General features: G+C 54.2%; 1 protein-coding gene across 3 annotated transcripts in view; it reads right to left on the bottom strand.

Annotated features, from left to right (window-relative positions):
• Positions 1-16,812, bottom strand: part of CCDC88C (coiled-coil domain containing 88C) — a 144,406-nt gene that overhangs the window by 39,380 nt on the left and 88,214 nt on the right. For all 3 annotated transcript variants that reach the window (XM_070477949.1, XM_020875940.2, XM_070477950.1), the window contains exons 11-15: positions 13,054-13,200; positions 12,249-12,393; positions 8,444-8,628; positions 4,357-4,494; positions 1,609-2,679 (exon numbers count right to left, since the gene is read on the bottom strand). In XM_070477949.1, coding sequence (XP_070334050.1) covers positions 1,609-2,679; positions 4,357-4,494; positions 8,444-8,628; positions 12,249-12,393; positions 13,054-13,200 — 1,686 coding nt within the window. The remainder of the gene's footprint in view (positions 1-1,608; positions 2,680-4,356; positions 4,495-8,443; positions 8,629-12,248; positions 12,394-13,053; positions 13,201-16,812) is intronic.

The raw sequence follows: 16,812 nt of genomic DNA, 5'->3' as shown, positions 1-16,812 counted from the left end.
GCCCCATGAAGTGTGGTCCTTCTTTTCCGCATCCACCTGCTGCAGGTAGGTCCACCGTGGGACGGCTGAGCCACAGGTGCCTGTGAACAGCCACAGTGAACTTCCACACGTGGGGAGACCCAGCTTCTGTGACAGGCCAGGCAGATGCTGAAGTCATTTACCAGAGCAGTGACTCACCCTAACACATGCAGGAAAGCCCAGATGACCACGCCAAAAAAAATACCAGGGAGAAGACAGGTGTTCACCAAGAGACTTAAAAATTTGGACCCTTTCAAGTGTAATTGCACTTCGAGGTGTATGTCCTAAGAAAATCGGTATCTGTGAAGGTGTATGTGCTCAAGGATGCCCAGTGTTATTTAAAATAGTAGGAGGGACTTCCTTGGCAGTCCAGTGCAGGGGGTGTGGCTTCCCTGGTTCCCAGCTCTGCCTGGTCAGGGAGCTAAGATCCACATGCCTCTCGGCCAAAACACCAGAACACAAACAGAAAACAATACTTCAATGAACTCAATAAAGACTTTACAAAAATAAATAAAACAGTGGGAAAACTCAGAAATAATCTGACTGTCCAGGAAATGTGTGTGTGTGTGTTAGTCGCTCAGTCGTGTCTGACTCTTTGCGACCCCATGGACTGCAGCCCACCAGGCTCCTCTGTCCACAGAATTCTCCAGGCAAGCATATTGGAGTGGGTTGCCATTCCTTTCTCCAAGGGATCTTCCTGACCCAGGGATTGAACCAAGGTCTCCTGCATTGCAGGCAGATTCTTTACTGTCTGAGCGGCCAGGGAAGTAATCACAGTAAATCTACAGAATTAATCACAGTAAATCTACCTCAGGGCCATTAGAAATTGTGGCTTGACCATTATACAGAGCAAAGTAAGCCAGAAAGATAAAGACCATTACAGTATACTAACACATATATACGGACTTTAGAAAGATGGTAACGATAACCCTATATGCAAAACAGAAAAAGAGACTCAGATGTATAGAACAGACTTGTGGACTCTGGGAGAAGGCGAGGGTGGGATGTTTCAAGAGAACAGCATTGAAACATGTATATTATCTAGGGTGAAACAGATAACCAGCCCAGGTTGGGTACATGAGACAAGTGCTTGGGCCTGGTGCACTGGGAAGACCCAGAGGGATCGGGTGGAGAGGGAGGTGGGAGGGGGGACTGGGATGGGGAATACATGTAAATCCATGGCTAATTCATTTCAATGTATAACAAAAACTACTGTAATGATGTAAAGTAATTAGCCTCCAACTAATAAAAATAAATGGAAAAAAAAAAAGAAATTGTGGCTTGAAAGCTATTTAGTGTAATGAGAAAAGGTAAAGTAAGTGAAAAACAGAATAGGGCTGAGGTGTAGAAAGTTGGGTACCAAGTGTGTGTATACACAAATGCGCAAGGAAGAGGATGGAATAAAATACCCTAGGCACTGGTTGTCTCTGGGCAGTCAGATCCTAACAGGTCACGTCTATTTCCTCTTCATGCTTTTGGGTGTCATTCTGGTTCGAAGAAGGGGGCCCGTGCCAGGGGCCTCCCACCGTCCCACCTCTATCCCACAGCCCGCACCATGTATCATGACGACCCCGCCGGCCCCCGGCTCACCTCCCTCAGGGTGGTCAGCGTCCTCGTGTGCATGGTGACCTGCTTGGTGAGGTCCCGGTTGTCCTTCTCCAGCTCCTTGAGCTTGCCGGCCGCGTCCCGGCAGCGGGCCAGCTCCTTGTCCAGCGCGCGGCTCTCCCTCTCGACGGCAGACAGCTTGGCAGAGCTGTCGTCCAGGACGGCGTCCTTGAGCTCCACCTGCTGCCAGAGCCGCCGGGTCTCCTTCTCCAGCAGCTTCTTGTCCTTCTCCAGCTGGGCCACTTCCTGCTCCAGCGCCTTCCGCTCCTGCTCCGCCCGCTCGAGCTGCCGGTGGGCCAGCCGGAGGGCCTCCAGGTCCCGCCGCAGGCCCTGGTTCTCGGCCTCCAGCTGCCCCAGCTCCCGCTCCAGGGCCTGCGCCTTCTGGCTGCCGCTGTCCAGGCTCTGCTGCAGCCGCAGGTTCTCAGTGCTCAGGCTCTGGTAGCTGAGCTCCAGGCGCTCCGACTTCTTGCCCAGCGCCTTGAGCAGCTCCACGCTCTTCCTCAGCTCCTGCTTCTCGCGCTCCAGCTCCTGGTTCTCGCGCTCCATCTGGGCCACCTTGGCGCTCGTGAAGCGCATGGCCTCCACCATCCGGCGCAGCTCCAGATTCTCCTCGTCCAGCTGCCGGTTGTCCCGCTCCAGGCCGGCCAGCTGCACCGACACATTCTGCAGGGCGTCCAGGGACTTGCGCAACTGCCGGTTCTCCAGCGCCAGCCCGTGGCTCTCGCGCTCCGCGGCCTCCGCCCGCTCGCCCGCCGCCTGCAGGGCGCTGGCCCTCTGCACCAGCTGCCCCTTCTCCTCCTCCAGCCGCCCCAGCTCCCGCTCCAGCGCCTCGGCCCGGCCCGCCTTCTCCTGCGCCTGCTCCAGTGCCCGCTGCAGCTGCTGCTGCTCCAGCTCCAGCCTGCTCAGCCGGCCGCTGGTCTCCGCCACCGTCCTGTGCAGGGCTTTATTCTCCTGCTCCACGTCCTTGGCGCGGGCCTCAATGCCGACCTGCGACCTCTCCCGCAGCGTCCACACAGCCTGGTTGAGATGGTCCTTTTCTTGCTCAAGGTCCTTGATCTGGGGGAAGACACGGTGGGAGAGACACTGGCTGTTGCACAGGCATACTGTGGTGCTCTGGGGCTGAAGTCTGGTTTAATCTGGTGACTGAAGCCCAGGCCCTAAAAGACCATTCCCCGCTGAAGTCCTAATAGTATTACTATACAGCACAGGGAACTATCTCCAGTAACTTGTAATAGCTTACAATGGAAAAAGAGTATAGAAAAAGTATATGCATATATGTGTACATATATTTTTTTATACACACACACCGCACATACAGGCTTCCCTGGTGGCTCAGCGGTAAAGAATCTGCCTGTCACGCAGAAGATGCAGGAGACCCGGGTTTGATCCCTGGGTCGGGAAGATCCTCTGGAGGATGGCATAGCAACCCACTCCAGTATTCTCACCTGGAGAATCCCATGGACAGAGGAACCTGGCAGGGTATAGTTCACAGGGTTGCAAAGAGTGGGACATGACTAAAGCAACTAAGCAGAGACCCATGCACGCACACACGCACATATATATCTGAATCACTCTGCTGTGCGCCAGAACTGAACTATAGTTCAGTTGAAAAAACAAAAATCCCTGAAGTTCCTAGGGGCGAGCATGGACATGAGGTAAAGAGCATGGAGACCCTTAGGAAGACAGTTCAAGTTAGAATGCCTTCAGGGCAGCCAGGAAGATGTAGAGACAGAAACCCATCTCTCCCTCTTACTGAAAACGATGGCAACTGATTGCCTCGGTACGCTCATCCTGGCCGCTCACCTCTGTGGGCTCCCGAGGCCACTCCTCACCCGCAACCCCTGCACACCGTCTTCCCTCTGCCCTGGACGGCCCTCCCCTGGCCTTCAGCATCCCTGACTCCTCCCCGTCCTCCAGGGCTCAGCGTATGAGCGGCAGCCCCCCAGGGACAGCCTTGCACCCCGGCTCCTCAGCGCCTGCACCCAGCAGGATTCTCTCCATTTACTCCCTCCAAAGCACATGCCTGGGATCACCTGGCTTGTCACCTTCTGCCCTCCACGTAAGCCACATCCGGCCAGTGACCCTGCCTGTCTTTTCACCAAACATGGCACTATCCCATCCCCTCTATTTTGCTCCAGCTCAGCGGCTGAAAAACTCAAATACTTGAAACCCCAGCCTCCCCTTGCAGGTAGGGGGTAGTCATGTGTTGGGTGTGACCAGTGAAGGTAACAGAGGGTCCTGGGGGGTGTGGGGGGGTGCCCCTCTGCTCCTCACCCTCCAGTTCTTTCTCCCATTCCTTGAGGGCATGCGGCAGCCCCAGCTAAGACTGGCAGAGGAGGAGGAGAGCCTGGCCCCTGCCCGGCATCACAGAGCCCCTGCACCAGCCCTGGACTGCCTCCCACCAATAAACTTCAGGGGCTCAGCATGGTGCTATGGACACCGGGAGCTGGATCATCCTCAGTCACACGGGGCTGTCCTGTGTGATGCTGGACGTATAGCTCTGCCCGCCACATGCCAAGAGCATCTCCTCTCTCCTCCCATCATGACACTCATTTTCAGGTTTGGCCAGCATCCCCACCGCTGACTGAGAGCATCTGGTTTGAGCTGCAGCTAAGCCAGGTGCCTGGTCACCCGCGTTTCCCCTACAGAGTCCCGGAAAATGGTAAATCCTGGGCTACTCTCCCTCCTGCAGGCAGGAGCTCCAGAAGAGGCATCGGCTCCCAGAGGACCTACCTGCCGGGCTCTGTCGGCCTTCAGGGTCTCCATGTCGCTCTGCAGCTGCTCCTTCTCTTTGATGAGCTCCTCACTCAGGGTCTCCAAATCTTGGTTACTCTGCTTCTCTCTCTCCAGCTGGGTCTGTAACTTCTCAATCTGCGGAGCCAGAAGACCCAGACGGGCAGCAGTGAGCCTCACAAAGCGATCTATGTTTTAAAACCAACTCAAAACCCGTCAGCCCCACCGAACACTTGAATGGGGCCTTTTTCTCGAGGGAAAGCGGCCCGGCCTTGCTCTGAAGGGACCTCCAGACACCCTCGACTATCAGCTCCCAGCCCACGGCTTGCATTTCCAGCTCACAGAAGTGAAAGGCCATGGGCACCATCAGTCAGCTTCTTTCCAGCCCACCTCTCCTCATCCTCGATGCCATGGGCCCAAGTGCCCCTGGGCCTCCTTTCTCTCATCTCAGGCCTTGTCCCTTGTCCTGAGGGTCAGACCACATGCCAGGGGCCACCACCACTGGACGCCCCGCAGACTTAACTCAGCGACTCTCCGGTTCACCCAGACGTGCAGAGAGGTCTGCGGACACACCCCTCCTTCCTCTTTCACCCTCCAGTAATTCTGTCCCCAAGCCCTGCCCTCTCTACCCAAGCTTCTCTATTGCTGCCGCCTGCCCGGGGCCAGACCACCTCCTCTCTGCCCCGGAAAACCACCCCATCACCTCCCTGACACCAAGCCCTTCTGCTGAGATCCACTAGCCTGACCTTCCTAAAACAGACACTACTACTGTATGGTGCCTAACACCTGGATAAGGTGGTGGACGCAAGTTCTGACTCAGTGGGTCCAGGGCAGCACCTGAGACTGGGCTCCCAGGAGAAGCCCCTGCTGCTGGCTGCAGGTAGGGCGTCCAGGATGTTGGTCCCCTTCCCACTGACACCAAACCCCTCAGCATGGAGGGCTGGAACTTGGAAAGAGGCATGACTCTGGTGCTACAGGAATAGAGATCAGATTCCAGTCTCTTCCTACTAATAACGTGACCACAAGCAAGTTTCTGTAACTGATGCAGGATCAGCAGCAAGCATCCTCATGAGCCTGTCACTGCATCATGCTTGGCACGTGCTGGCAGGCAGCGGGTGCAGCAGTGCTCACTGCCCCTTCCTGCGAGAGTGTGGCCTCACCACCTATAGACCTTCTGACCAGCCGGTCTGCATTTTGACATGGTCCTAAGGGATTCTGGAAGAGGAAATGGCAACCCACTCCAGTATTCAGGTCTGCGAAATCCCATGGACAGAGGAGCCTGGAAGGCTACAGTCCAAGGGATCGCAAACAGTTGGACATGAATGAGCAACTAAACAATAAGGGATCTTGATGTGCTGGTTTGGGACAGCTCTTCTAAAAAGATGGGTCGCAAAGACCAGATGGGTCTCAAAGCTTTGAAAGATCTCGGACCCCAGGCCATCAGTCAACCTCTGGGGTAAGACCCCGAGATGTCCAGTGACACCGGTGAGCTGCAGGCCTGGATCTGCTGCAGCTCAGCCCGTCTGAGCCGGGGCCTTGCACAGAGAGGTGTCCGAAGCTCCTGAAGCTGCCCGTGGCAGGCTTTGTCTACTTGTCCACAGGTGGCGGGGAGTGGGGGCGCCTTTCCTTCCTGGCTCACGGGTCTGGGAGCTCTCAAGCCTCCACGGGAGGAAGCAGCAGGCACACTTCTTCCCCTACCAGCGGGGAGACTTGGGCTGAGCGGGCCTCATAGTCATGTTGTCACATCACCTTGTCAGCACCTCAGCCCCCCACCCCAAGCCAGGGACCCCAGGACGGGCGAGCCTGGCCCAGCTGGGGCCAACAGGAAAGTACACTATGATGTGGTGTGCGTCTGAGTCATGCTCAGAAGAGGAGAGCGGGGCGGGGGTTGACCTGTGGGGGTGTATTCCAGCCCTGCTGTGTCCTCACTGTGAGGCTCAGGCAAGTCACTGAGCTCCTCTGGGCCCGTGACCTCCCGGGTGGGGAATGCGAGAGCTGGGCTGGCCCCCATTAGGCTTGGGGTTTCACCAATTGACTGAGGAGTGCCAGCTGGTGCCCAGACACACTGCATGGGGAGACCAAGACGGTGGGATGGCTGTGGCCGGGGAAAGGAAATTCCGACAAACTGAACCGGATGGGGGTCCAGGGGGCCTGGGGGTGAGTCCTCCAGCCAGGGCTATGGTGTCTGCCCATCCATCATCAGGGAGCACCTGTCACTGACGGACTCGTGGTGTGTGTGTGGCGGGGGGGTGGGGCACGGAGAACGTGAAACCATACCTGCTGGGCCAGGACAGGGTCAGTCAGATGGAGAGCAGGCTAAGTAAGATGAAAACAGGTACTCTGGCGGGCAGAAGGCCGCCTCCCAGGGCTCCCAGCACCGGCCACAGCATGGGTCTGGGAACTGTGGCACCTCCCTCCTGCCAGGGACTCTGTGCCAAGCCCTGGCTCTTAAGGACTGTGGCAGGAGAGGGCTGGTGTCCCACCAGGGAACCGACCCCAGAGGAAGCAGGAGGGTGGGACCCGAGAGACGGGGGCTGAGGAGTACGGCCAGGTGGGCACACCCACTGCACCTCCTCTGTGCAGGGGTGCGGGGCTGGCATGGACCACGAGGGCTGGGAAAAGCGTGAGCGGTCATCTCGGAGGCCTGCTGGGAGCTGGGCCAGCGCTATTACATCATGGGCTTTGTGCAGCAGACCCGTGAGGACCCGCGGAGCTGATGGTTCTCATCTTTCTAAGGCTGGATTCTTTTCCTCTTGGCTGAGGTTGAAATGCCACTTATAAAGACATCTCCTGTGCTAGGCCTATGTGAATCTAAAAAAGCTAAACCGTCTAGCTGCCTTCCCCACGCTGTTCTGCGTTGAGACATGGCATGAGATGGGGTGGGGTGGGGGCTATCTATCATCCTACGAAGCCAGGACAAAATATTTGTTGGCTGACATGCTGCAAGGCACACAAGGCTGCAAAGGGACAAGAAGAGTGAGTAATCGAGCCTGGGAAGTCCCATGAGGGGGCTCCAGAGACCCAGTCACAGGAGGAGGGGCTGACCCAAGCCTAGCCCAGAGATAAGGGTCCAGCAGAGTCAGGACCAGCTGAGCCGAGGTCTCTGCCTGTGGCCAGTGTCTCCCACTGCCCATGCAGCCTCAGTAAATGATGCTGGCAGGACTCACGGGCAGGTGGGACAGCTGAAAGCACCAGGCCTACATGGTGGTCAGCAAGCAAGCACGCTCACGCTCTCACCCTCAGCTGGACGCTGACAGCTACTGTGCTCAGAGCCTTCAATGTGACTGTGCCATAGCAGTGTGATGTACTGATGCCCTCTGACCTGGAGTGGCCAAAGCCACAGAAGCCATCCCTAGCCTCTCAATGACCCTCCCTGCACCTGAGACTGAATCCCTGGTGCAAATGGGGATCCCTGTAACCAGAGAACGAAGACTGGTCTGTAAGCCTCTGTCTGCCCTCTCAGATGTCTGAGATCTGCTGTGCTCCTGGGAAGACCCAGCAGCTGTCCCGAAAGGCAAATGCAGTTCGGCCCTCTCTTCTTCTCCATCCCATAAACCCAGATGGAGGGGTGGGCACTGGTCCTGTTCACCATCAGCAGGGCCCCAAAACATCAACCAATGGTCCCTAACCCCCATACATATATGTGTGTATGTCTTACAGCATTGCTTCCTCTCCCCTATGCCCCATCCTAAGGTTTTATTTTTATTTTCAAAGAGTCCACTGGTTTCTTCTCACTGAGCACTTATTACATACCAGACCCCTCACATACACTAACCCATCAAGTCCTCACAACATGTGTTAGATGGGAAGCCCATGAATCCCATTTCAGAGATGAAGACAAGGAGGCACACAGAGGTCACACCTTCAAGGTTGTGCAAGCGCAAGCCCCGCTGTCTCCTGACTGCTTTCTATGACTGCTCTTGTTCTTGTGTTATAATTAACTGCGGCTGCACTGGCTTCTGCTCTCCTCCCAGCTGCACACCCTCACTTATACCTGTCTCCCTAGCAGCCTCCAGACGGCATACCGGGCTGGGGGAGGGGTATCCACCTGCCCGACACGCACCCCCCCCACCCCCGGCCGGGTTACCTTCTTGCTGAGCTGCTGGTTCTCCTTCTGCAGCTCCCCGCACTTGAGGCTGCTCTCCTCCAGCGCCAGGGATGCGTCCCGCAGCCCCTGGATGGTGCTCTGGAGGCTCTGGTTCTCCTTCTCCAGCTTCAGGATGCGGCTGGAGGCGCACTCGTTCAGCTCGAACACAAACGACTTCCTGGAGGCTGAAGCACACAGCCGAGTCAGCTCCGGGCTCCAGCCGTGAGCCAGGGGCATCGGGCGCCCCATGCCGTGGCTTCAGGGGCCGGGAAGGGGGTCCCAGGGCCCGGCTGGGGGGTCCCCTCCATTTCACATGGTACTGTCATGGTTAGTGCCTGAAAGTCCCTCCAACAGTGACAGCCCTTTGCTGGCTCAGCTGGGCCCAGAGCTTCAGAGGCAAGCAGGTTACAGCGAAGACGCCAATGGAAAAGTTAAAGATCGTGTCAACTGCTGGGAACCATTTTTTACCAAGCGGCTCACATGACCATACAACTCAAGGATCTTAGAAACTAACCAAGATGGGAAATAGACAACATTTTCCACGCCAGCTCTGAGAGCAATGGGGGTCTGGGTGGCTCAGCAGGAGGGGCACAGTAATCGACTAGTTATGTCTGCCACGGGTGGCAGAAGGCTCCGTGGGTACGTATGCCCAGTACTTGCCATCCCTGAATAAGGTCCCCTGAACGGAGATTTCATTTTGTAATTTCACGATTACACTGGGGCAAGAAACGCGAGAGTGTATGTAAATTGCTTTAAAAATTCTAAGTATGGCTGATTCATGTCAATGTATGGCAAAAACTACAACATTGTAAAGTAATTAGCCTCCAACTAATAAAAATAAATGGAAAAAAAATAAATAAAAATAAAAATTCTAAGTGTAAGAAGGAAATCTAAAAGAGGGGGGATATATGTATACGGATAGCTGATTTACTGTGTTGTACAGCAGAAACTATCACAACATTGGAAAGCAACTACATGCCAATAAAAATTTAAAAAATAAATCTCACCCTTTGTAAGTACAAAAAAGAAAATTAATGCAAACATTATTAATTTTACTTTTCTAGTATTTCTAGTATAAGTTTCCTTCCACAAACTGATATACCCATAGTACAAATTTTCTATGTATGATTCAGTTGTTTCCTAATCCCTATTTGATTATTTTCTTTGACTGAGGGGATTCTTAAGGGTATAGTAATTCATTTTCAAATATTTGGTTGTTTTCTAAAAAAAAAAAAACCTAAAAGTGATGAAAGTACGAGCTAAAGATAGAAAGAGGAAGATTATTTATTCCAGCAGTCCCCAACCTTTTTGGCAGCGGGGACTGGTTTCATGGAAGACAATTCTTCCACAGGCCAGGGTGAGAGAGGGGACGGGGACTAGTACTAGTCCGTGACCTGGGGGCTGGGGACCCCTTAGCTGGTTCCTTTCAAATAGCTCAAATGCATACGGAGAAAGGGGGCACAGTGTGGAGGAATGGGAGTTCTCAGCTCCTTCCTGCCACCAGCGAGTGCAAGACTTTAGGTAAGTCATGGGACTTATTCAGGAGGAGAAATGAACGTGAACGAAAGCTCTCGAAAGAAAGGGCTGGGGTTGTACTGTCCTCACTTGTTCCAACAGTGTCACGGACTCAGCTCTGGGAGCCTGATGTGAAAAGAGGGCTGCACCCTTACCTGCTTCTCACTCATCACCCCCAGGGGCAAGGATACGTGTAGCACGAAGGATTTCACAGTGAGCACATTGAACCAGACACGAGCGTGTGTGTTCAGATCCTCTGGGCGGATATCCTAAGGTCTAAGAGGCATCTGTCACCCTCTCTGAGTTCTCATCCTCCACCAAGAACAGCAGTTCAGAACCCACCAGCCTGAACGTCCTCAAGACCCCAAGCAACAACAGGCAGCACAGCAGGGGAGGTGGACACAGATCTGCAGCCCAGGTCCAGCGCTGACACACAGAAGCACATGTGCTCGCCACACATGAAAACTATGCTACAAACAAACCTCAACTGAAACTCCATTAATTCAGAGCCTGTGATCATTTGGATGCTACCATGGCATTTGTGAAAAATGAACATTTTCTATTGGGGTAAAATATTATAACATAAAATTCACCCTTCTGTAGCATTAGATGCATTCCCATTGATGTGCAACCATCTTTACTATCCACCTCCACACTTTTTCATCATCCCAGACTGAAACTCTGTACCCATGGGGAATAATTTCTAAGGTTCTACAACTTCAACAACACGGCTGACCACAAGCCTCCTTCCCTCTTCCATAAAAGCCAGTGCTTCAGAGACGATCACGATGACACAACAGCTCATTACTGAGTGCTATGCTCATTAGCACCCAAGCAGTCAGAGTAATGGGATCTATTTTACTGAGACAGTGGCCGTAAGAATAGCATCCTTTACTGTGCCCGTGGGCCAGGCAAGGCATCGTGCTTCACCGTCGCCTCCTGTGAGGCAGCTTTGTTATCTCCACTTTGCAGATAAGGAAATTGAGTTCTAAAAGAGGTCACCCAGCTAACAAGCGGAGGAGCCGGGACTTTAAGCCAGGTCTTTCTTGACTTAAGAAGCCACCACACCACATGAAAAAGTGCATTCAGGCTCTGCTTGCATTATGCCTTCATTCAAGCCAATGTTCAGTAGCTCCCAGCTAAGCACTAGGAGTTGGGAACATCGAGAATAAATCATGCTCACTGGCCTGAAAGGGCTTATACACGATACTGAGTAGTCGTCTGAAGGATCAAGGCTTTCCAAACCCAGAGGCCACTGTGGTCTCATAGAGAAACACTCTCATTAGGTCTGGGACTGTCCCTGGCAACCTACACCACCAGGGGGCAGTGATCCTCCCCGATGGACCTTCTCTCCTCCCAGGGCCAGGAATCGGGGTGATCCCACTCTCAGTCCCCAGCACAGGGTACAGGCCCCAAAGCACAGATAAAACTAACTCCCCTCACAGGCTGGTAGTTTACCAAACTGATGTTTGGTTTGGAGCTGATGGGACACCCATTGAAGAAAAGATGTTTTCCAGCTACGTTGAACAAACATTCCATTGTTTGGGGCCATGCTTTTGAGAATTGAAAAAAGCGACTCCCAGACCAGGAGAAAGCCCTACCTCGCTCTGCACAGCGCTAAGTAAACAGTAACTCGCTCCATCACAGGCACGTGTGCTATTTCTGAACACAGGAACTGGCTTATTGTTTGCTGGGCGCCGAAGCTTCCCGCCGCAGTGCTGACCACTGCCCCACCCACCTTCCCCTGGCCGAGATGCCCCGTCTGTTTCGAGCAGGGGCAGCGGAGCAAGCCACGAGAGGCCTGGGTCCTGGGAGAAGCAGCCACTTAGCAGCCCCCGCCCGGGGAGACAGAGAACAGACTGCATCCGTCTTGCTCAATTATGCAAATGAACGGGAAAATAACGCCCAGGGTACATTCATAGCGGGGATGAGCGACCACTGGGGATGTTTCCTGCCATCCAGGGCTTTCAACCGTCCACAGATAGGTCTCTGATGCCCTCCGGGTGTCAGCGCGCGGTAATCTGCAAGCTCCTGGGACTGTCCATATGGGAACTGGGAAACCTGGCAACACTTAATTTGTGTTTCATGTCCTGACATCAAGGCTGCCAGACCCCTCCTGCTCTCCTTGGGGAGAAGGGTAATGAAACAGTTCCAAATGGCACTTGAAGGAAATCCTATTTACTTGGGGTGAATGGATGGCCTGACGGAAGATTTAGAGCCCAGGGCTCCGCCCCCTGGATGAGGAAGCGGCCGCGGGCTGGCCGGCTCCCGAGCACCGGGCGCCCCCTACCGTCCGACAGGTCTGCGTTCTTGGACAGCTGCTCCAGCTCCCAGCCGAGGTGGGCAGACTCGTTCATGCTCTGCTTCTGAGCAATCTCCAGGACCATGTTCTCCTCCAGCAGCTCCTCTATTCGCTTCTTATCCGTGTCCCGGTCCTAGGGCGGGAAGAAAAGACGGAGTGAGAACGTGGCCGGGGGACCCCTCTGGACAGGTCCTGGCCCCGTATATCCAACCCCCCTGCCCATTCCTGAAGAATGGAAGGACTTCTAGGCTCCTGCTCGCTTCCCCGAAGACAAATGAGTCTAGCCCAGGGCCCAGCTCAGAGTTAGGGCCACTGAAAGATACAATGACTAGCAACGGAGGGTGATGAGCTGAGCGTGCCCAGGTCTCTAACTGAACGCTGTCTGAACAAAGTGACTTATGGCCCAGGGCTTTAGAGCAAGTACCCTGGTGACAGGCGGCTTCATGGCTCCAGGGCACCTAACATGCTTTGAGAAACCTGGAAAGGAACTCAGGGATCTCAGCTCAGACCTCGCCATAAAAGCCAGCAGAGAGGCTCTTCTTGCAAAAGACACACACATGAGCTCATCCATACATGAGCGGTCCAGCATGGTGGTCTCGTCCTGTTTGTCTGTGGGCACCCAGCGGGGCCCACCCCAGTGGCCGAGCTGAGCCAGCTACTCCCCGCAGTCAGCGAGTTACCGTGTTGGCAGCGGCACCAAAACCAGTGACAGAAAAATCAGAGAAGGGCATGGCACAACCCGAAACCGCCCCAATCTGTTTAGACAGGTCTGTGTGGCAACAGCCTGCAATACCAATTCCAGGTCGTGAAGCTTCGATTTCAGCTGCAGGTTCTCTTTCTCCAGCTCGTGAACTTTATCGCCCCGGGCCCGAGCAGCCGTCAGCTGTTCCTCCAGCATGGCCTTCGTTTCAATTAAAATGATATTATCTTCTCTCAGCTCCTGAGCAGCAAAAACACACAGGAGAACCATCAGATAAAGGTACTAGCTTCCTGACGACAGCTCGTCCAGGTCCCTGGACCAAAACAAACAATCCAGGGGAAAGGCTGCTGCCTCGAGACAGTTCTGTCCCCACTTTCGAGCATCTCCACCTTTTTCATCAGGTCAGGCCACATGGACTTTCTTGACTGAAGGAAAATATCCGTGAGTTATCTGACATATGCACACACTGTTGCTTAGTCACTAAGTTGTGTCCAGCTCTCTTGCAACCTCATGGACTGTAGTCTGCCACGCTCCTCTGCCCAAGGGATCCTTCAGGCAAGAACACTGGAGTGGGTTGCTGTTTCCGTCTCCAGGGGATCTTCCCAACCGAACTGGGCCACACGATCCCACAGTGTGGGATAGAACCCAGAGCTTCTGCTTGGCAGGCGGATTCTTTGCCGCTGAACCACCAGGGACGCCCAATATACACACTACCCAGTGTAAAATAGAGAGCTAGTGGGAAGTTGCTACGTAGCACAGGGAGCTTGGCTTGGTGCTCTGTGATTACCCTGAGGGGTGGGATGTGTGAGTGGGAGGGAAGTCCAAGAGGGAGGGGATATACGGATACTTAATAGCTGATTCACTTTGTTGTTCAGCAGAAACTAACACAACATTGTAAAGCAATTATACTCCAGTTAAAAAATAATAATAAATGAAATCAGTCCAGGAAGGTAACACTTTCTATGCCAGCCACAGCGCACAGGCATATGACGTCTACAACCTCGTCTAGCTGGACAAGTGGACTCCACTGACAGCTCCAGGATCTCGCTGAGCCTCCATTTCCTTAACAAGGAAGGAGTGGGGTTAAGAGTCTGTCCCAGTTCAAGGGCTAAGTCTAATCCTCTCAGCTCAACATTCATTCCATTGATCAGGGTGTTGGGGAAGCTGTTCTTTCATTCAATCAACAGCTTGTATGTAAGCATTTTACACATATGCTCTTGGAAAAACAACCGTTCTCAGCCATTTCCTGGAAAAGAGGTGTCTTTAAGACAGTGAAGTCACAAACACACGTGAACCCCACAAATAAGTTCCAGGCACATGCTGGGTGTGGAATACTATGGCTGCCCCCTGGCAGAGTAGTCCATCAAGCAGCCCAGCACCACTCAGCATCTCGGGGAGACCAAGAGTCCCCTGAATGCTTTCATCTCATGAACATGCACACAGGGAATGTTTCTCCTGATGAGCAGTGTTCTGAGGCTGGCCCCGCGAGTGGATTCTAACCACTGAGAGCTGGGCCAGGAGCTGTGTTATCCACTGCACGTCCACTCGCCCTGCACAGGCCAGAATCCAAGATTCCTGGTAGAGGGGAAACTGCAAGCCTTCCGGTCAGCGGACACGGTTCTGATCAAAGCCTGACAGCCATAAAAGGCATAACCATTAAAACTCTAAATTCCCCTGGGCACCCTCTCTGCTGGAGATGACATCCACCATGTGGCCAGCCCCGCACCAGGGGCTCCCTGCCCCCGCCCACTCACTCTTCACCATAGCCTGGAGGGGGAGGCAGAACAGTGCCTTCCTATGGAGAAAGAAGCCGATTTGGGTAAATTAAGGAATAAACCCCAAATCATAAAGCCAGCAAGGGGTAAAACTGGGATTTGAACGTGGGCCAGAGAGCTGAGACTGCCTGCAACCCATCCTCAAGGGGCTCATGTGGGTAAGAGGCTCAGACTACCAAAAACAGTGTGAGGCACAGCAAAAGAGGGGTTTCAAGCAGGAAGAAGACCTGGTCCTCCTCTCTGATCACCACCTCCACTGTTCACACCTGTATTCCAACAGGTCTGCCCACCAGCACTCCCAGCCCTCAGTTCCAGAACACAGGCCATCCCTTCAGCCTCACAATGAACTCCTATTCAACCCCCAAAGCCCAGCCTGAGCTGCCCCTTTTGAGAAGTGCTTGCAGATTCCCACTGTCCCACTGGTTGAATCAGCTACCTGGGCTCCCAGAGCACCCTGGGTATACTGTGAGACAATGGTGTGCTGGCCTGTCCTCCTCCCCCAGACTGTGAACTCCTCAGGGCAGGCCTATTCCACTTCTGCTCTTGTGGGCCTCACAGGAATATTCACTAAACACCTGTCAGCTGAATCATGCTGTGAGGGGGGATCACAGGTGGTATTCAAGGGGGCCTTGATTTCTGACAGGCAGGGATAAACAAGGGCGAGCAGGGGAACAGAATACGATACAGAATAACTTCTAACTACTACTCAAAAATGTCTCAATTTCCTGGTGGTAACCACTCAACCATACACTAGACGACAGAAATAACTAGTCCTGCACACGTTCTCACCTCAGAAGTGAGAAGCCTGCAAGAAGCTAAGCCCATGCTCCCACAGAGCCCAGGACTCGGCCCCCAGGCAGACACCCGCCTCCCCACCTCTGGGGCAGCTGTCGAGGCCAGCCCACTCCTAAGGCCATGACCCCAGTTGAAGCAGGAGGCCATTTAAGGGCTAACCCAGCCTGGCAAACAGCTGAGGGGCCACGTTTAGGAAGTCACAGTCCAGGCCTGACGGTCGGTCCCCACGTGGCTCAAGAGCTGCCCCTGCCCGTCTGTGAGGTGACCAGCAACGTGGGCTGCTGGCTAGGTCCCAGGTCCGCCGCGTGCGCTGCCAGCCGTGGGGCCCGGAGCAGACACCTTTTTCTCACCGTGGATCCCACCTTCCTCTGCTGGACATAAAACAGGGCTGAGGTAGGGGTCAGATGGGATAAGTCACGCGAAATGGTCTGTGCACGGTGTCTGGGGCCCAGGAAGCAGGCCGGCTGCTGATTACCGTCTCTTTATGCCCCCGTGAGACACTGTTCAGGCCGGTACTCACTGAGCATCACCAGCATCAAGCTAAAAGTTGTTTCAGGGATGCCTTATGTCCCCCCTCCCAAAAAGCACCAAAATCCAAGAGAGGTAAAAATCAAAGCAACCACCAGCTCCTGCCCATTGCCCTCAGGACCACCCAATGGGTCCCTAAGCACCCAACGGATCCCTAAGGTGTCCAGAGCCAGCCCCAAGGGGTCCTCAGGGGAGGGAGCCCTGGGTTACCCTACTTGGGGCAAGCAGCGGCCTCCCACTCAGGAAGGACCACCCCTTACTAATCTCTGCCCACCTACCCCATTCCACTGGAGTGCCTGAGGCTTCACCGAGGACCTGCCTGCTTTTAGACTTCGCCCGACTCAGGAGCCTGGGGGGCTGAATCATAAAGCAAGCATCGGGTCTGTCCTGCGCTAACTTCCTCCATGCACCAGACTTTAGCACAACTCCCAGAAGTCATTAGGAAACAGAGTCCCAGTGGGAACAGAGGGTCTGCCCTCGTAAGGTGATCTTAGTCCCCTGCATGGGGACAAGACTTGCTCATCAACAACCAGCAAGGTGAGATGGCAGCTGTCCTAGCTGGGCACAATGTCTCCGCCTCTCAAGCTACTGTTCATTTCAGAGTCAGCACAGACCAGGAAGCTACACATCTCAGAGAGGAGTGGAGACAGGCCTGCCTGGTTTTCACCCTGCTCAGACACACACAGCACTATTCATCCGTCTTTGCAATAGGGGGTTTCAGACAATGAAACATGGGACAACAGGAATCTCCCCG

Source organism: Odocoileus virginianus, chromosome 16 (genome assembly GCF_023699985.2).
Source record: "Odocoileus virginianus isolate 20LAN1187 ecotype Illinois chromosome 16, Ovbor_1.2, whole genome shotgun sequence".
Taxonomy (NCBI): Eukaryota; Metazoa; Chordata; class Mammalia; order Artiodactyla; family Cervidae; genus Odocoileus; species Odocoileus virginianus.
The sequence above is the reverse complement of the archived record's forward strand: the minus strand, read 5'-3'. Positions and strand labels throughout refer to the sequence as shown.